Source organism: Halichoeres trimaculatus, unplaced genomic scaffold (genome assembly GCF_033239565.1).
Source record: "Halichoeres trimaculatus isolate MK-OKI-2021-1 unplaced genomic scaffold, fHalTri1.1 fHalTri1_scaffold_20, whole genome shotgun sequence".
NCBI lineage: Eukaryota > Metazoa > Chordata > Actinopteri > Labriformes > Labridae > Halichoeres > Halichoeres trimaculatus.
This window is the reverse complement of record NW_027437198.1, coordinates 16653498-16674086: the sequence shown is the minus strand read 5'-3', so window position 1 is coordinate 16674086 and position 20589 is coordinate 16653498. Positions and strand designations below refer to the sequence as shown.

Below are 20589 nucleotides of genomic sequence, written 5' to 3'. Positions count from 1 at the left end.
AGACTTTCTTATCATACCCTTTGATTCTCGGATTTCAAGAAAACACATCACTCTTGTTTCTCTACCTTCAGTGTTGTAGTTTTGTGAGATTTTTGGACTACTTGAGCTTATATGTGTTGTTATTTTTCTGCCCTCTTGCAGGACTCTGACAGAGCTTCTGAAGCAGCCTGGTGAAGCAGGAGCTGTGGATGGCACAGGGGTTCATCATCCCATTGGGACCAACGGCATCTCGGCCCGGGCACTGCGATCCAACAACGGTCAGTCCATCATAAGTGAGTCCACGTCCCTGTTTGGTTCTACCTTCAACTGATGCAAAATAACTGATCTGTTAATCATGGGATATTTGTTTTGGAGAATTGGTTTCCCAAAATTTTCCTCTCAGCTTTTTAACACACAGTGGCTTGAAGCATGTCTTCATTTTCTTTGATCAGGTGTCCTACAATCAAAGTGTGTTTTGTTCAAAGAAAGGAGATAGTGTTTCTGTTTGAACAGCACCTAAAGCAGAAAATTGATGAAAGAATTGTCCAGTTGTGCAGAAGAGAATACGTTTTAGCAACAAAGAATAGTTAGCTTTTAGCTAACATCAATCAAACAAGCAGTTAGACTTGTCACATTTACATTTAACAACAGTGTTTTGCAATCTGGGCATGCTGTGCTAAGTGTATGAGTTATGCTGTTGAGCTAACTATCCTTTAGCTTTTCACTATCTCACTTTGATTTACAGTAATCTCTTTTTCAAGTTACCTATTTTAACTGTTCATCCACTTAAAGCTAATCCAAATATCCTTTACTTTTAGCCAACAGTGCTTCAGATATTATTCTTGGCTTTGGTGGACTGTTTCAACAATTTACCTTATGCTAACTCTTCCTCTTTATACCCCCCAAAAAACAAAAACAGGGAGTCATCAATAAAAAAAATAATAATAATAATCATAATTGAGCTGGGAACTTTTTCCTTGGTCTACCCATTCCTTGGTCATGTGAGCCGTGTTCAGTAAAGGTTACAAGAAAAATTTAGATTTTTCAATTGTAAATAATGATAAAAATATTTCATCCCCTGTTTCATTATTGTCAGGTGAAAATCACCCAAACACCTGCTGAAAAAAACAGGGATGGTTTCAGGAAAACACACCTACCTTCAATGACATAAGTGGCTTGACACTACCCAGGGACCCATGAAAGTCAGACAAAGCAGCCGGCGATAATGTTCTGGAGTTAAGTAGCGAAACAAAGCTTTTCTGTTGTGTGTATTTGTGCTGCGAGAAGTCCATCTGAAAGTATAACGTGATGCTCATTTATCTGAGCATTAGCAGTCTGTCTGTCCACTGTAGCTAATCTTCCATTAGCTTCGCGCTGTGGTTCCAACAGTACTGGAGGCTAGGCATTTTTGTTTAAAAACTGAGACTTAGTTGACACCTCTGGAGTGTTTATGATCTTTTGCTAATGGCTTAAAGCATGGGCTGAATTTTTAAAGGAGGTGACTGGCTCTGCAGTGTACAGAGAAGTTTTATCACTAAAGACAAAAAGTACACAGGCACAGATTTGAAGAAAGGTGCCAGCACATGCTCTGCTTCATTTATAAATGATTAAAGTTTTCCAACACTGCACTTAAACCACATTATTTGTTCCCACACAGACACGAAGGCCGTTCTCTTTACTTTCATCTTCCTACCATCGCAATAAACAAGTTTTTGGCCTCTTTTTCACCCTGTGCTGTGCTTATTAGTGCTCTGCTTCCCTCGCTTCTTAAACGTCTTTATTCCCCTGCTATCAAACCCTCCATTACCACCTCTGCTTCCTCACATCACTTTGTTTTCATATTTTTCTCTCCCATTCAGCTCCAGTGTCTCATCCGCCTTTAAGCACAGCGCACGCTCATTTCCAACACATACAGGGGATATTCTTCAAAGCTTTTTATTATTGCTGTTTAAATGTGATGCATCACAACGGTTAAGGTTCATTTCCATGAAAATCCAGAGCTCTTGGCTCCATCTTGAGACCAGAGAGAATATTTACTGTAGCTGACGGACTATATAACAACCACTTTAACTGTATGATTAAATAAATGCTGTAAAAATGCAGCACTTAGGCTGCACAGTAGGGACAACGAATTATATGCACACATTAAAACACTCAGGGAGAGAAGTAAAATGAGGGAGAATGACGATTGGAGTTAAAAAAGAAAAAGGTAAGCAGAAGGTGAGGTGTGAGAGGTGTAAAGAGAGTGGACTTGTGGGAAAAAAGAGTGTTTAGTGATGGGGCTGGATGGGGTACAGGGTGATGACAGTCAGGGCAAAGAAATGAAGCCATCCTGATCCAGCTGCCTCAGCTGTCTACGAATAATCACCTCTTAATTAAACACATTTAATCCTCCTGGCTACAGAGGAAGAGAGACACTGTGGCTGCAAATGCTGGAAAAAACTGCTTTCACTTTTTGTTGTTTCTATCACGTTGGCACTCATATTTTTCCTCCTTTCAGTTTGCTGACTTTTAATGAATACAGAGTTAAATGTACAGGATGCTAACTTATGCACCTTTCATGCTCACTGTTTAGCCTTTCAACAAATCTCTTTTTTTTATTGTAAAATGCCAAATCAAAAGTTATCTGATGGTATTTTATATAAAGTACAGTTTGGTCTTTGAAGAAGAGTTTGAAGCCAAATGATGGTGGCAGCCATCTTGAAAAACAGCCCAAACTAACTCACATCAAGTGGACACTCAAGGTACTGCTTTTCTTTGGCTTAATTTCTAAATCTGAGGGGTTGACTAAAATATGACCACCTCTTCGGACGTCCTTTAAGTTTTGTACATTTGATACATTAGCTTTGTTTTGATTACTTCCCCGTTGTCTTATTCTGTTAGGTTTTATTGGCTACCTGGCTTCTTTTAACTCCTTTTTGCCATTAGACCTCCAGGTCAAGGTGTGGCATGTTAACTAGGGATCCAATCCTAAGAGTAACAGCCGGTTGGGAAAAATTAAGCCTATTTGGAAGCCTAAAAGTTGCTGTGCATCGACAATCAGCTTGAGGCTGGCTATAGAAAGGCCGGAAGTCACGTAGACATTCAGCCATAAAACAGACTCATTAAAAGACATGTTTACAGCCTGGTCTAAAAAACATCTTGTACCTAAAATGCTAATTTCGCTATCCGCACACACTGTACAAGGGGTTATTTCTTTTATAACTCAGCTGTTTTGAAGATTTTCCAAACATCAGCTTTTAAACAAACAATGACTCAAAACACGTCTTCATAACTTTTCTCTAACAGTGGTGTTTTCTTTGATCAGGTGTCCTACAATGAAAGTGTGTTTGTTCAAAGAAAAGAGAGTGTTTCTGTTCGAGCAGCAGCTGAAGCAGAAAAATGTTAAAAGAACTGTCCTGTTGTGCAGAAAAGAATAAGTTTTAGCAACAAGTAATAGTTAGCTGTTAGCTAACATCAATTAAACAAATAGTTCACATTAAGACTTGTCACACTTACATTGAACAGCACAACTTTTCAATCTGAGCTGCAGGCTGCATCAAGTGTAAGAGTTATGCTGTTCAGCAAACTATCCTTTAGCTTTTCACTATCTTACTTTGATTTAAAGTAATCTCTTTTTTAGTTACCTATTTCAACTGTTCATCCACTTAAAGCTAGTGCAATCTAATTAAAGCTAATCCTTATTCTTTCAGATAATATTCTTGGCTTTGGTGAACTATTTTAACGATTTACCTTATGCTAAGTCTTCCTCCCTATATCCTAATAACAGATGGGTGATATTGTGGAGACTACGTCCATGTCTATGATCCAGCCCTGGTGTTTGTCTGTTAAAAAAATAAAAGCTAGATCCAATATCGGGGCCAAAGGACCGTCACCTATTGGTTCATCAATTCAATTCAAGTTAAAATTCATGAAGTTACTAACAATGTAATTCTTTGTCTAAATGGCTTATCAAAGAGCAGAGGCTGTTAAAGTATTTGATAGGTTTCAGTATCCCATCTGTATCTATATTAGCTGATACCAAAGCCAAGGACTTAAAAGTTGGATTGAGGTGTAATAGTGTGATTTGATTTAATGTGGCCTCAGTCAGACTAATATGATGACACATCCTTCAAAAGTCATGTTTTAGTCTGATGATATCATCCAAACATTTTGATCCAGAGCATTTTTTAGATGTTGGTGCTTGACTCGTTTAAAGTCGCTGAAACTAGATTTTAAACTATTTTCTGAAACATTTTAGACAGGAGGGAGAGTCATCAGAGGCTTATTAGTGCAGTTTGACAGAAAGGAATCACGATGAACCAGCAGTGAGATAATGAATGCTTAGACTCATTTTCCTGAAATGTAAAGCAGAGATCTGAAATCGACAAAGTATCTCTACAAAGAAAACTAGCTTTGATTTTCTGTTAGGAGACAACTGAGAGCAGATACTTCATGTTCTGATCTTGTCACTGCAGGTTCATCAGTGCAATATGACTTAACAGAAACTGTAGCTGCCCTCTTGAGAAAGCTGTGAGGAGCCCGGTGCAGCTGATTAGACTGAAAACACACCGAACAAGTCCTGAGCCCCCCCACTAATGAAGACAGCAGACAAATCCTCGTGTTCCCTCTCTGGGAAAAGACTGATCTCTTTATCTGCCTTCCTCTCTCCTGCGCTCATTTTCCACAGATATTTATTTTTAAAGCAGTGTAAGAGATGAACCAGAGGATATGAGGAGCACAATGTGAATTCTGAGGCTGGTATTTCTGACAGAGAGGAGAGGAGTAGAAGTTTGGAGGTCGAGCTGCGGTTACAGGCACAAAGTAGATGCAACAGACAGCTGGTAGATGGAGGGGAGGAAAGAGGGAGCAAAGCCAAAGAACGGGGTAATGGGGAGTGAAAGAGCGACAGGAGGGAGGAGATTCAGCTTATATGAGGTTAAAAGAGACGTACCTGAACAATGACAGTAGTGAAGCATGGAATAGAAAAAAAGGAGGGGAGGAGAAGGTCAGGAGAGGAAGCTAATGATGTCAGTCAGCAGTGGGTGTGGACAAGAGTGTGTCAACATCTTTTGATTGTGTTGGTCAAGCTCGGGGACACAAGGGCGGCATTATGTGGAGTGTTTGAAGAGGGCTTACTTACAGTTTCTGTCTCCACAAATCGTCTTAAGAACACTCCCTGTGGAAATTAAGCATCAGTTCAATTCTAAGTCCCGCCTCCTAACAAGCAGGAAGCCAATCAAAGTAAAAGGAGGCCAATCAGATTTCTAGGAGGGACCAGTCCACTCTCGAGAAACAAGAACAAAGAAAAACAAGGGAATGAGATGAAAAGAGACACAGAGTTGAAAGAAAGAAGAGAAGAAGAGAGGAAAAGATAGAGTAAAGAACGGGGGGAACAAGCTGCAGAGAAGATGGAAGAGACAACTCTCTGCTTGCTGCGAGGGGGACAGCTGGTCAGCTGCTGCTCTGCTCCGTTCTGGTGTGGAGAGCTGCCCCCAGGACAGTCACCGTGCCCCTCACACACACACTAACACACATAAACACACACGCTCACACAAACGTGCTAATCCATGTGTATACACAGCCACATGCACTTGCAGACGATTGCATGCTTACATACAAACAAATCACAACCAAGAGCAGGAGATGCTCCAGCTTTCACTGTGATGTATCTGATGGTGCAGAGAGAAGAGAGTAGAGATGAAGGGATGACAGAAAGGAGGTAAATAATGGCTGAAATTAAAAACCAGTAAAGGAAGGACAAAGAGCTGGATACAAGAGAGTAAAATCAAATGTGAGGCGGTGAGTGAGGAAGGCGACGTGATGGGACATAGATCTGAAAGTGTGGCAGGGGAGGAGCAGTGAGAGGAGAACAGATGGCGGGGTGGTAAAGCGGGAAGGAAGACTGAAAGCCGGGAATGCTCACACATCACTTAAAGCTGTTGTCATGTCTGCTTTCACACATTAACTCTGACTGTGGCACAGAGAGCTGAGATTCTCCTCTTTTTGTTTGTTAAATTATAAATCAGTGGGTTTAAAGCTGATCTTAGAGACGCAGGAATTTGACCTGGAGCTTCCACTGTGGAAAGAAGTTTATTTAAAGGAAAGGAAATAAAAAATACTCCCAGTGTGGATTTCATGAACATATTTCAGCACTCATTAGCAGAGTTTATTTTGATTTGAGATCAGTTAGAAAAAAGAAAAAGGGGTCTGAAGATGACTGCTTTTAAAACTCATACTTGTTTCAGTGGTGGCTTGAAAATAACGTTTACGCCTGCCAGAGTTTTACTCACTACTCAAAATGCTCAAAAGGCCTGATATTGAACCCTTTATTTGTCAGAATCTGTATGTGTGTCTCTTCTTCTCTTAATCTTTCTCTCATGAACACAATGCTGCACACATGAACACATGTTCTGCCTCATTCAAACAAACAATCCCCTTCTGTCGAGGGAGACTTCAGTGGGGTAGAAATCGGGGCTGGGGCTGACTCTTCTTCTCCAGCGGAGGTCTCTTCTGAGATGTGAGAGGATTTGCATTTGTGGGGCATAATTTGCATGTTGCTGGCCTGCAAGAGCAAGAGAAGCAGCAGAGAAGGAGAGAGGAATATAAACATCAGAGCGCGAGTGGGAGGAAGGGAGGCTGAGATGGAAGGAGGGAATATTAAAAGAGGTAGAGATGGAGGAAGAGGAGGGAAGGAGAAGTGTGTGTTTGATGTAGAAAGAGGGGGAGAGCTAGAGACGACGGAGGAGGGAGATAGGATCGGTGTGACATTGAAATCAAAACAAGGAAATGAGTATCATGGGAGCCTGTAGGACGGGTGTTAAGTGAAAAGACGTACTATAGTCATGGAGCTGGTGTGAGCATGTGAGTGTGTGTGTGCATGTGTGTGTGTGTGTAGGAGTGTTCTATCATCTGTGTGTGAGAGAGTGTTTGTTTACATCGGCGCGCCCTTGATTTCCGAGGATCGTCGCTACAGTGCCACATGGGGCCAGTGCCAATTATATCCGCACTGAGCTTGTCAATGATATAAACCAGAGAGGGAGGCAGAGAGGGTGAGTGGAGCGAAATTCAGTTTAAGAATATATGAATATCCTTGCAGTGTGTTCATATAAGCGTGAACACTTGTGCTCATGTGTGACTGTGTGGTTGCTGTTTTCTCAGGTGGCTAACTTGTGGTCCAAGTTGTTGCCATCACGTCGGAATGATTGACAGTACCCAATAGAAGCTCAGTGTCGCGCCAATTACAACGTCAGGTGTGTGTGTGTGACCTAGTCTGACCACGCCAGCCTTGTGATAGCCATCGTGGCCTTGACCAACCCTCACGCTGTCCTCACACAACCAGATTTAATAACCCAGAGCTGTTTATGAGAGCACACAGAATGTGTTTAGCCAGACTTGGCAGGTGCAATACATCAACACAGATGCCAGTGTGTATGCTGCAATGTAACTGTGAACAAGAAGGAAGCGCCGTGGATAAATGCTGGAGCCAACAACTGAAGAGACAAAAACTGAGAGGAACAACATAATCCTCACAGCAGATAGTCTGAATGTATCGAACTGATTGTTAATAAATGTATAAAATGTAGTTTTAGTTGTTTACATGTCTCACTTGTCTCTTAAAGTGATATTCCAGGATGGAACAAGTTGGGTCCTATCACAAGGTTTAGGGCAGAAATTACCCCTACAGCAGTGTTTTTGTGCAGCAGAAGCCCAGGGCGCTCGCACCAAACACCCCCTCCCTGCTCCTCTGCCGGTTTCCTCTGCACTCAGACGGGGCCATATTTTACTTGACCAAAAACACAAATAAACAGACTCCCACCGAAAAAATCTGATATCTGTCTTCATTCACGCTTTATTTAGAGAATTTTCAGCGCGTTACTTTCACACAAAACACCGCTAAATAAGGCTCTAGTTCTCATTGTGTCGTAAAATGGCGCTACCTCCGCTGCAGAGCCACTGCTGGCCATGAGGCACTCGCTGCTTAGTTTATCAGTCCGCGCGTACGGCGTGCCTGATATAAACAAACGCAGGCAGTCTGCCGGGACGAAGAGACACGATGAGAACTCAGTGGGAGTCTGTTTATTTGTGTTTTTGGTCAAGTAAAAAATGGCCCCGCCTGAGTGCAGAGGAAACCGGCAGAGGAGCAGGGAGGGGGTGTTTGGTGCGAGCGCTCTGGGCTTCTGCTGCACAAAAACACTGCTGTAGGGGTAATTTCTGCCCTCAACCTTGTGATAGGACCCAACTTGTTCCATCCTGGAGTATCACTGTAAGGAGGGAGTATTCTGCTTTCTGTAATTTAAACATGGATAAAAAAGTAACAATACTAGATGTTCATACTTGATGCGTGCACTACTCAACATTCATAAGTCATAGAAATCTCTGAATCTGTCTGTAAACTGCTCAGAACTCAGAACTTTGTTGAAATAATGAGCTCATCACATCAGGATCATCTAACTAAATTCATGACACGTTTGTTTGTCGGGCCTCAAACACAAAAGTCTGCCTCCTAAAGGCTGGCCAATCAGAAGGAAGGGGCTTTGTGGAGCAGGGGAGCAGGAAGCATTAAAGGTAGGGTCTGCAGGAATTTTCTTACTTGTTACTAAACACAAATTCAAACTGGGCTCCTCCTTCTTGGCTCAGTGCTGATGACAGCGCAAACCCACTGCCATGTGAACACACTCACTAGCCCAGCAACCACCTGTAGCACTGCGTTTCTACTTGACTCGAGAGTCATGCACCTGACTTGGCATGTTAGCACAAGCTAATCACGGGTATTTGACACATACCTGGTTAGCAGAAAGTCAACTCACATCACTTTCCGTATCGTGGTGCTTTCAAGGTGCCCGAAAGAGAGCGAAAGTTGAGCCAAGCTACACCCTCATTTAGGAAAAAGCTCTATCTATTTGGTGTTTGGTGTTTTTCTTCCTCTGTGCTACGTCAATCATCATAGCCGCTTGGATAGCTTCTTCCACTAGCTAATCAACGCGCAAAGACACTTGCCGGGCACTCTGTGGTTGGCTGATGCAACCACGCTTACTCTCCACCCCCATACAACCAAAACATCAACATACAGGCTAAGGAGAGCGTTCGAGATAGACACAGACACTGACAGACATGTATGGAGGCCAAGAGCTGACGATTGAGCAGGATTGTTCCTGTAAGAGTTGACATTTTCTTTTTCAGGGAAATCCTGCAGACCCTACCTTTAAAGAGACAGCATCTAAAACTAAACGTTTCAGAGAGAGGCTGAAATAACAATTTTCTAAAACACTAGTGTGATAGAGAGAAATAGAGACTTGTAATAACCATGTAAAGCTACCATGAGGGCATCAGACGTACAGAATAAAGCTGTGAAAAGCACCATACCGACTCTTTAAGAAAGGATGCTTGATTTTAAAATCCCTTTCATGTTAAAAACCTTCTGTGTGCGCTCTCTTGCCACTTCTTCCATCTGTAAATTGGCTTCTTTCACTCGACCTTCGTGTCTGGCGTGGTGATCTATTATCATCTGACTTGTAGAGGTGAGAAATGTGAGCCTGCATTTCTCCCTCTCTATATCAGCGTCTCACTTCTTCCTCTCCCCTTCGGCAGAGTTTACTGAGACAGCAAAAAACCACCAAACATCTGAAAACAGTTTGAATGAGCATAATTGTCTAGGTTGCAGATACTTTCATGGCTTTCTTTTGATGATTTTCACGCCACTGTATCTCTATCTTTTACTCATTTCCTGTGTGATACCTCTTTCTGATGATGGAAGGTGATGTTTCCTCTCAGAATAATTTAAATGAAGTTTTCACGTTACCACACATGCACAAGGCGTGATATCTTCTCGGGTGAATCAGGTCTAAGTAAGCCTGATAATCCTTTTTTTGCATTGCTAGCTTGACTCTCCCATATCTCTTATCCTGTCTCAATCCTCCTCTTTCCAGCTCTCCCTCATTAGCCGCCAATCTTCTCTCATCCTCTGCCCTCTTTCTGATCACAGCCCTGCCTCCCTCGAGGTCTCTCTTTCTCTCCTTCTCCTTCCATCTCTTTTTCTACTTCTTCTTGTCATCTCTCCGTCCCCGTCCTCCCCCTTTTTTTTCTTTCTTTCTCCACTCTTTAAATCATAGCCTGAGTGTCTGCAGCCTGAGCTGTCTGATCCCTCATTTTCTGACTGAACACTAAAGTCGCCCAGAAATGATCACAGAGCTACAGTAAATAGACGTGATGTTCCTTTCGGTGTTGTTTGGAGTTCAAGAGTTGAGTGCTCTGAATTGAAAGCAAACTTTTTTGGGGTGAAAGGACAAAACCTAAAGGGAATGTTGTAGAAAATATATTGTTGAAAACAAACAGGAAGAGAAGGTTCCTGAAAGTAGGTTTCCAACTCGCGCCACATAAACAAAAAAAATCATCCGAAGTGGATTAAATGCAAAATAAAGCATCAAACTGTGCAGTATAAAACCTTGAGCTTAAAGAAACAGAATATTTCTCACAGCACGATAAATAATGAAGAAGTACGCTTGTGATCCATGATGGTGCGGCTCTTTTTCTTCTCATTCTGTGCAGATCTGTCGCCACTGCTGAAAGTCAACTAACTCACAGAGGGAGAATAGCCGAAATGGGCTTATTAATAAGCTAGGGCAGCGGCAGATTATAGCTTTAGTGAGCCGCCAAAATAATGACCCAGACTGACAAATAGGCAGACTGTCAGGCAGACAGAAACCAAGGGCGGCAGAGTCAGAGATATGATTAGAAACATCGTTTGATCTGCAGCGTGCTCGTGAAAACAAACTCCATGTTGGCAGAAAGACACACAGACGTGTTCACTGACACATCACCAGGTCTTTAGAGGACAGATCAGACAGAACCACACATGACATTTGGGCATGAATTTACCGCTCAAAGTTATAAAAAAGAGCTCATCGGTATCCTCATCCGTCTCTTATATGTGTTTTGCAAGTTTATTTTTTCTGTTAGCTTGTTCCAACACATTTTAACCCACAATCTTTAACTACAATGGAGTTGCCTGTAAGCATGCTGTCGCCAGACACAAAGTAAAGCTAGGGCTAAGAGGAACGGTAGCATCTTCAAGCTGATTCATCTGTTTTTGCACATGTGCATGTGTGTGTGAGCAATGAAGGTGTTTGTGTGTAAGAGGCTGTTTTTGCATGCCAGAGTGTGTGCGTGAATTGATCGAGAGGAGTGCAGGGGGATGTGTTCCCTCTGTCATTTGAAGGACAAAAGACCCCGCTCTGCAGGGGCACCAAGCAACCATGTCAACCCTCTAATACATACATATACATAGAACACACACACACACACACACACACACACACACACACACACACACACACACACACACACACACACACACACACACACACACACACACACACACACACGTAGAACACATCCATTAATGATAGAAAGTCTGGATAGTGTGGACAGACAATTTATAAATTGCGCTCAAGAGACATATGACAGCCAACGTTGTCAAGACACTGTTACTGTGTACTTATTAATGGGTGAGGGGTTGAGTACTACATGTAGAAGTGTGTGTGTGTGTGTGTGTGTGTGTGTGTGTGTGTGTGTGTGTGTGTGTGTGTGTGTGTGTATAATGGAGATGAGGGGAAATGATGATGGAGGTTTTGTTGTGTCTGTCACCTCCTCTGCCTCCAGTCATCCTGTGGGTCAGCTGTTATTTATAGATTGATATGTTTTTACATATCTGACCTTAAATATAGCAAGCTGTGTGTCTGTGTGTTTGTGTTTTGTAAATGAGTGAAAGCTTAAAATGAGGGGCGGTACGTACACATTTGTGACAATGTAGGTCGGAGTGACGTAATCTGAAAATAGGGTGGGATTGCTGTTAATCAGAAGTAAAGTGAGCAGTGAAATTTTCTAGTTTGAATGTAATGAGACATGTTGAAGAGGATTTTAAAGTATAGAACAGGAACAGTGACCTCTTCCCCTGTGTGCCTACAGAAGGAGTTATTCCTGTGAGTACTGAGGCCATTCACAGGCCCACTGTGGATTTCCATGGCAGTGAGAAGCCCCTGAATGTGCTTGAATTTTTGCGAGTATCTGTTGGATACTGATACCAGCTACTGCTGAGCCATGTAGTGAGGTGCACCTTGCGTGGCTATACATTAAATGTCAAGGATTAGCATCCTCTGCTGCCGACTCACTGATAATATTACTGTTATGGAGCAACTGGGAGGGATAAGGCTCCATTTTGTCTCTGTTATACTGTCGTAATGAGGCCTAACCCCTCTCATAGACGACCCTATGGTTCTCTGATTAATGCGTTAGGCCCAGGGTAGAGCTTCTGCTGACAGCCAGAAAGGGGGATGATGAAAGGGAGATGTGTTAGTGACAGAGGAGAAGAGAAAATCTGCCTGCTGCTTGCCATTTGTGAGACAAAAAGAGGTAATCTGTAAAATGAAATGTAGTTTTAAAACGTCCGGCTACAAGCTAAGCTATAAGTTAGGCCTACACTAAAACCATCATAATTTTAATACACATTAGAAAAGTGTTGAATTCCATTCCAAATGTTCAGTTGCATTTCACTCCATGTGCTACATTCTACTTCAGAATCAGAATCAGAATAGCCTTTATTTGCCAAGTATCTATTCCAAGTATTTGGTTCATTTCATTATTTTCCAAATGTTCCATTTCATTCCAAGTGTTCTGTTCGATTTCACTCCACATTATTCATTCCAAGTGTTCCATTCTGTTCAAAATAATCAATTAGTTACATTCTATTCCAAATGTTCTGCTCAATTCCAGATGTTGCAACCATCTATTTCAAGTGTTCTGTTCAACTTCAGTCCATGTAATTCACTCCATCCAAGTGTTCCTTTCCATTCTTTCCAAAATGTTCCATTCTGTACCGTTCTATTTCATTTTACTGTTCCATTATATTCCGAGTGTCCTGTTCCAGTCCAATCCAGTCCAAGTGTTCTGTTCTCTTCTTAGTGTTCTATTCCACTCTTTAGCCCCATTTTCACCAAGCAGTCCGGCTTAGATCAGTACAGTTTGGTACTGGTTGGCTTCGTTAAGCCTGGTCCTGTTTCCGTTTCCACAGCCAACCGTGCCCTCTTGTGGTAGGCCGCGTGTAAGCCAAATGCTGTGTCAGTTACACAATAGCGTGACACCATAGTAGCGCGACACAGTGAACCCCGCTAATAAATCCTACAAAGAAAAACACAACACAGTAAACAAAGAGCAACAATGGAAGACATCCAGCAATTCGCTGTCTTAATGATTGGCATGTGGCTCTTTGTTAAAATCGCAATCAAGCTCAGTTTTAGAGAAAGCTGAGTGCCATGAGGAGAAATACAGCCGCTGTTGCTTGGTAAGTGGTGATTCTTTCCACCAGTCAACGGACTCCAGTGTTGTAGCTCCATCTTCCGGGATCGGATCAGTTTAGTGTGGCACCCCCACGGAAGGGTTCCAAAAAGTGGGGTGGCTTGTTATTTGGGGATCCGTCCTAGGACTGGTCAGTGGAAATGCTACCAAACTGAACCGCTTCAAGGAAACGGGGCATGTGTGTTTTATTCCATTCCAAGTGCTTCATTCCATTCAATTCTGCTCCCAATGTTCAATTTTGTTTCATTCCATTACAACTCTTCTATTTCATTCCAATTGTTCTTTTCTATTCTGTTCCAACTGTTTCATTCCAAATGGTTGGTTGCAATTGAACCAATCAACTCCGTTCAAAGGGTTTTACTAAGCACTATTCTTTCAGAAATTGTAATTTCTTTTTGAAGCCTAACACATCCTAACACTAACACCCAGCATCTTTGATGACCTTAACATTTTTTTTCAGTATTTTTAAATGTAAAAGATTCACAGATTTATCAAACTCACTGACTCAACTTTATGTGAACTTCAGAGAAATTCAGAATACATCAGCTCTTCAAACCCTACAGGATGATAAAATCTACTTTCCTGGGTGGTTTTCCAGTGATGGCTGCTCTGCTATGCGTTGCTTCATTGTCTAGATTGGGTGAATTGATTGAACCGTGGAGGTTTTATTTCAGTGATATAAAGCACATAGGCACAGAGCTTTCATTGGCTTTCAGTGTAACCACAGGCTGATCTGCCCCGGGGATATCCAGCTGCTTCATTCTCAGTGCTCTGTACATGTGTTCACCCATTTTCAGAGACGGTCGTCCTCTATAATCAAACCATCAATCCTGAACACGCTCAATGCTACGATTACCAGCTTAGAGATGATATCAGAGAGGAGGAAAATGACTTCTAGAAACATGTTCTCTTTCCTTTTTCCAGCTGAGTCAAAAATCACAGTGCAGACCTTTCCTCTGATGCCTCTGTTGGTGACTTGAAAATAAGACGTTATAGGTTCGTTAAAGGTGTCAAAGGATGGAGCGGTTTATAAACCAATCAGCAGTAAGAGAGGAGGATGTGCCCCCGATAACATCTCCCCGGCCTGAAGGTTGCTCCTGCTGTGCGCTTAAATTGAGCTGGTTATCACTAAAGAAACAGTGGCTTACTGTGTGTGAGTGTGTGCGTGTGCAACATATTTGTGTCATATCTGAAGATAGAATTCAGTCTCACGCAGCATAGCCAGAGCTCTTGGAAAGCAGCATGAGAGTTCTCCACACAAACACACACAGACATATGAACAGGCACACACCTCAACAATCGAAATACGCAAAAAGCTTCCACAGCCACACATAAAAACACACATCCTGTCTTTCCCTCTGGTTTTACCTTCCTTTCCAGCGCGCACACAAACACACATATACAAGGACGCCACATCACATCACGTCACTTCAGAAAGCGTGTTTAACCTAATCACAATCAACCATGCGTGATCCTCAGAGGGGGAGTCAGGTCTGTTATGACAGTCCATGTGCTGTGTGACGGCCAAGGGGTTTGGAGAGCACCGACCAGCAGCCTGCTTTTAATAGGCACACACACACACACGCACATGCACACACACTCAGAGTTAGAAACACACATATGACAAAGACCTGTGCAGGACAGGCGGGCAGGGCAGCGGACACGAGGACAGACGAGGGAGGAAGCCAAACAGACAGGACTTCCAGGCAGAATGACTGACTAATTTCATGGTTCATTTCCATATCACTAACCTGTGAGCGGACAAACATCAGACTGAGGCTCGTACGTCTGATCACATTTGTCTTTGGATACCTTACAGGGAAACCTGTTTTTTTATTTTTACTTTGGTTCAAAGGTTTCTTGGATTTGCTGCTTAGATTATAGCAGCAAGACTGTAATCCACCACCTGAAAGCAAAGATCTTATCTGACATGTTGGGAATAAATATCAACAAATTCAAAACTTTCATAAAAGCCTCAAAATTTTGAGTTTTTCCCATAGACTATATAAAACATAGACGTAGCCTCCACAACATCACCTTTCTGGTCCTGATACCCTGAAATGAAGCCAAGCCGCGGATGCAGCCACATTTAATATGACACCAGCTGTGAGTTTCCTTTCGAACAGGTCAGCCACGTGACCTGAGCTGTGTCTCTGATTGGACAATCAAACTATCCTAGTAACCTCTAAACCGTCGAGTTCTGCTGATAGCAGGATCAGCCTTTTCGACCCAGGCCGTTCTTTGAGCCAGGCTGTAAATATGCTTTTTAATGACTTCCGGTCTTTCTGCAGCCAGCCTCAAGTAGATTCTTGATGAACAGCAACTTTCAGCACTTCTGCATAGGCTTTATTTTTTCTAACCGGATGTTGCCCTTTGCTTTTTCCGGATTTCTTTGCTAATTTCACTGCTTTTTTATATTAAAAAAAATAATAATTTAAAAAAAGCGGATGCTAAAAAACAATTTCAGATGATGTTGGTGTAGTCATAGGATAAGACTTTAGGCCACTCTAAACAGCTTGTTTAATAGGTCACACAAGATTTTTGTGAGATCTACATGAGATTTGCTCAATTCATGACATCATTAGTTGGTGAATCACTACAATTCTACAATTTCATTTAGCAGAAACTTCTGACCAAAGCAATGCCCAACACAGACAAGAATTTAGTACTTCAAGTTATTTGGCCAGTGGTGCTGCCATCTAGTGCAAGAAGAAGAAAAGGGTTTATTTCCAATCTTGCAGCTACAGCTAGCCACAACCAAAACTCAACGTCAACAATATCATCGAAACTTCAACAACATTCAATAATAAGTGCCAAGTCTACCTAAAAGGACACATTTTGAAACAAAACTTTGCTGTATGGAAGGATAAAAGAGGCTTCTGGAGATATAATGCATTGTTTATATGTTGTAGAAATCCCTGTATCTGTCTGTAAACCGCTCAGAACGCTAAACGCTGAAAAAAAAAATTCACATGATCCTTGTGAGACTTCCTTAAATGACGAGGTGATTGGATAAAGATCTCCTAATTGGTTCACGACATGTTAGATGGGTGGGCATCGAACACCAAGGGTTGGCCATAGCTACATCCCCTTCAGATAGCTGGCCAATCAGAGGGAAGGAGGTTTGCAGTATGTTAAGCTTTAAAGAGACAGCAGCTGATCAAAGTAAATCAGATAAAGGTTGAAATAAGGGTTTTCTGAAACACCAATGTGAAGAAATCCTTGTTTTTTTTTAAGCTATGAAACATGTTGAGCTACTACGGGGGCACCAGAGGGACAGACTAAATACAAAAAAAAGAGAGGAAATTTAAGTTCATAAAATACACTGATTGCCCATGCTGGAGAGTCCACAGCCTCTCTGATCTTTCTTTTACTTTACAAATGTGACCACCTGTTGTTAAAATATGGGCTCTTTAATTCTGCACAATATGGAAAAAAAACCCTTAGTGACATAATTAGTTTGAGGTGAATCACAGTGTCTGGTGTGTGATCTGTTTGTGGCTGTTATCAGCCTGTAGTTCGCTTTGTGTCACAGATGCTTTGATATTATATCAGTGAGCTGAACCAGCAGATACAGACCTTCACAGTACATGTGTATTTGTGAATGACAGACAAGGTGAGCCTGTCGTATATCAAAGTGAAGCCATATAGCACTGCCAGTACACTGCTGTGAAAGTGACAGACATCATTTATCTAACAGAGCAGAAACAGACGAGTGTGTGCTCTCCAGATCTGTCTCTCTCTCTCACATACACACACACACACTGTTTATAATCTTATCATTAAAGACATCTCTCTCACTTGAATCATTAATCCATGCATATTAAACTAATCCCACTTTGGATTTCCTTCAAACTTTGTCCCACCCACTGACTGTCACTCCTTCTTGATGCTTGTCTGCGTCCCAGACACTCTCGCCATATGTTCAAACACACTGCTGCCATGGAATCTGGCCAATAGCTGATCTGCAGCACAAGGGCGAATGTGGCTGTCATTTAAGCTCACATTAACAAGAATCTGGATAATTAAGAGTGTGACAGCGTCCTTCAGTCCACACCTGGAAATTGAACATGTGTCCTTTAATGTCTGACAATATTGTGATGGATTTTCAGCTTCAGGTCTCAATTGGTTTGTGAGGAAAAGACTTAAGGTCTTTTTTAATCATGATCAAAGGAAAGCAGCTGATGGTTTTAAGTGTCCTCTAGTACAGAGTAATGCTCATTTTGTAAATGATGTTCTCATTAATGTTGTTCAGATGATGAAGCAAGGTAAGGAGCTGTTGGATCTTTGTGAAGCATCTGTTGCCTGAAAGAAAAAACGTTTCCTTTTGTTTACTAAAACGTGCTGTGAGGAGGATCTGTTTGTTGAACAAAAAACTGGATATTAGCGCCACCTTTGGGCCTGAGTCTCACACATACTGTAACGAAGACGTGACTTTTTAACAAGGCGTGTGTTTGTTTTGGAAATGAATGGAGATTGGGTTATTTACCGTATATGACAGGACAAGGTAAGGTACTTATTGACAGTTACGTAGCGCTGTTATGTTGTCATATGAAAAATGACAACAAGCAAACGTTGTAAGTTTGTACTGTAGTTTAGTGGCTGGCTAAATGTAGCACCACTGGCAGCCTAGTGTTCCAATGTATCCATAAGCTCAAATGACAACAAGCAAATGTTATATGCCATCTGTTGCTTGATGGTGCCTGAAATTAATGTATTAGATAAGTTTCTGTGCATGATAAAAATGGGATAACCAGCATCACTGTTGACAGAAACTTGTCCTCAATTTTGTGGTCTCAGATCACCTGTTAATCCTGTTTCTTTACATAATGGCGGAGACATCAAGAGAATTAAACTCTGTAACAGTTGCATACACCTGCTGCACTCATGGATGAAAGCAGGTTTGTTGCTGCTGGATCACTGGGACAGAAGATTTGTTAACTTTTTATAACACAACCGTATTAACTTTGCACTGAAGCACTCCTGCTTGTGCATGTGAGAGAGAAAAGAGCGGGAAGAACAGAGAAAAAATGGTGAATAAATCATAAAAAGACAGATGTCAAAATAGAGCAAAAAAGGTTGCATAAAAGTGACAGAGACGTATAAAAAGGAATAGTTAGTGAGGATGAGATAATCAGAGCGACGGAGAAAAGAGAAGAACCAACAGGGGACTGTTTCCCCTGTCTATTGATCTTAGCTTGTTGCTTAGATATTGTTCCACAGAGATCAGGCTGAGCGCTGACACAGCCATCACAATGCATTATGGGGGATCAAAGAGAGGCCAGTGCTGGCCGAGGAGTAGGCGCTGACGCCGTGGAGGAGAGAAGGGAGCGAAGGGAAGAGGGGATGAGGAGGAGGAGAGGGGAGCTCACTCTGCTGAACAGGGTTTACCATCACAGCCTGGCATTCAGAGCAGCATCTCAATCATTCACCATCACACAGGAGAGGCAGGGAGGGTGAGAACAGAAGGCACCTAAGACAAATGAAGGAGTAAAATATGTGAGTGTGTGTCTGGGAATGTGTTTTTAAGCTGATGATGAGGTGAGAAACACGCTGAGGCTTGAAGGCAGATGATAGAAAGATTCTGGGAGCTGAGAAAACAGTTTTATCTCTTCTTCTCTGCTTTTGTTTCATCATCTGTCTCCATCAATCCCTCCACCCAGTGTGTGAAATGTCACTGGACAGCTTACATGTGCTGGCTGCGGAGTGAGAGAAATGTCAAGCATGCTAAAAGTGCTGACGTATGTTACTACGCATGTGAGTGTGTGTGTGTGTGTGTGTGTGAGCTGTTTTAGGGGTATTTGTGTGTGTACAGCAAAGCCAGAAGCAGGGACATGGTTGTTTTTGTACCTGGATTTTCTGTCTATCATCAGTCTTTGTCCTCAAATTGCTTAATAAGATAATCGAGGTCCTACATATCATAATGCTTTTATTATCAGTGTTTGTAGGGAATCTGTGCTGTAAAGTTTAGGGGTGAAATTAGGATTACACAGAATGTTTCGGGGTTTGAACATAGACTGTATATAAAGTGGACAGTGTGGCGCTACCATTTACCGTTGAACAGTTTTGAAGCCAAAATTCACCCATCACAGGTGCTGTCAGTGAGAAGATAGATAGATAGATAGATAGATAGATAGATAGATAGATAGATAGATAGATAGATAGATAGATAGATAGATAGATAGATAGATAGATAGATAGATAGATAGATAGATAGATAGATAGATAGAAAAAAAGTAAGAAAGTGTATAGAAAGTGCAAAAAGGTCCACAAGAAAAAAGATGACGACAGCACGCCCACCACTCTCCAGTCCAGATAGTCTCCACCTCCATAGGGTCCAGGACTGAGCCTCCTCAGCAGTCTGTTCATATAAGTCTATTCATAATATAAGGCAGCCAAATAATATCTTCAAATTACAACAATAGGACATGAGAAACATTTCTACAAGGTGTATTAAAAGTTTGACCACAGTCCATCTGGAATGACTGGAGAGTCATTTTTTGACCTATACTGCAGCCAGTCACCAGGGGGAGCAGTTTTTGTGGCGACCTCATATCGAGCTGAGTAAGATGACATCCTTTTTTTGTTTACAGTCCATGGGTTTGAAACCGGTCAGAATATCACAAAGAAATGTGCTACAACATCCGTAGTGTTTATGTCTGTGATTTACGTTATAATTTGTGGTTTGAAGTTGTAGCGAAGCTGCAGGGACACTTTATTCAGGGTGAAAATGAGGGTTTCACATGGTTAAATTGATCTAGGAAACACTGAGGACCACCACCAGTCTGAACTCTTAAGAACAAAAAAAAAAGTGTGGGCACAACTAAGGGCATATTTTGAAATATTTCTCGTAAAAATACTCAATTTAAGCTAAATTTACCTGTCAAGTATAGAAACATGTCCCAGGCTTTATCTTTGGCAACTAATGTCCTAAAAATTGGACATGTTTCTAGATTATGTCTTTCGACAAATCGGACAAAAACATTTGCTTGGTTCAGACTTTTTATAGTGTGCTGATTATTTTGATGTGACGAACATTACTGGAAAAAACTTGAGATATTTGGTGCAGTTTTAATTTTGGGAGCATGTTTTGTGTTGATGTTAAGATATGAGGAAGGCTCTGCAATGGAGAGACATTTGGGGTCAAATTTAGGGTTATGTTTACATTTAAAGTTTGTATAATGTGAAATAAGAGCCGAGGAGTAGCTCAGTCAAGGTTAAAATTTTGGACAATGTTGTGGTTGAAGCTCGACAGGAAGTAGAAATATAAGCGTAGTT

At 41.7% G+C, this 20589-nt stretch overlaps 1 protein-coding gene across 2 annotated transcripts in view; it reads left to right on the top strand.

Moving 5' to 3' along the window:
- LOC141809464 (protein shisa-8) overlaps window positions 1-20589 on the top strand; it is an 88354-nt gene that overhangs the window by 36023 nt on the left and 31742 nt on the right. Inside the window, exon 3 of one of the 2 annotated variants that reach the window (XM_074696501.1) lies at window positions 142-257. In XM_074696501.1, coding sequence (XP_074552602.1) covers window positions 142-257 — 116 coding nt within the window. Of the gene's footprint in view, window positions 1-141; window positions 273-20589 lie in introns of both variants that reach the window. The other variant, XM_074696499.1, reaches the window with a different exon arrangement.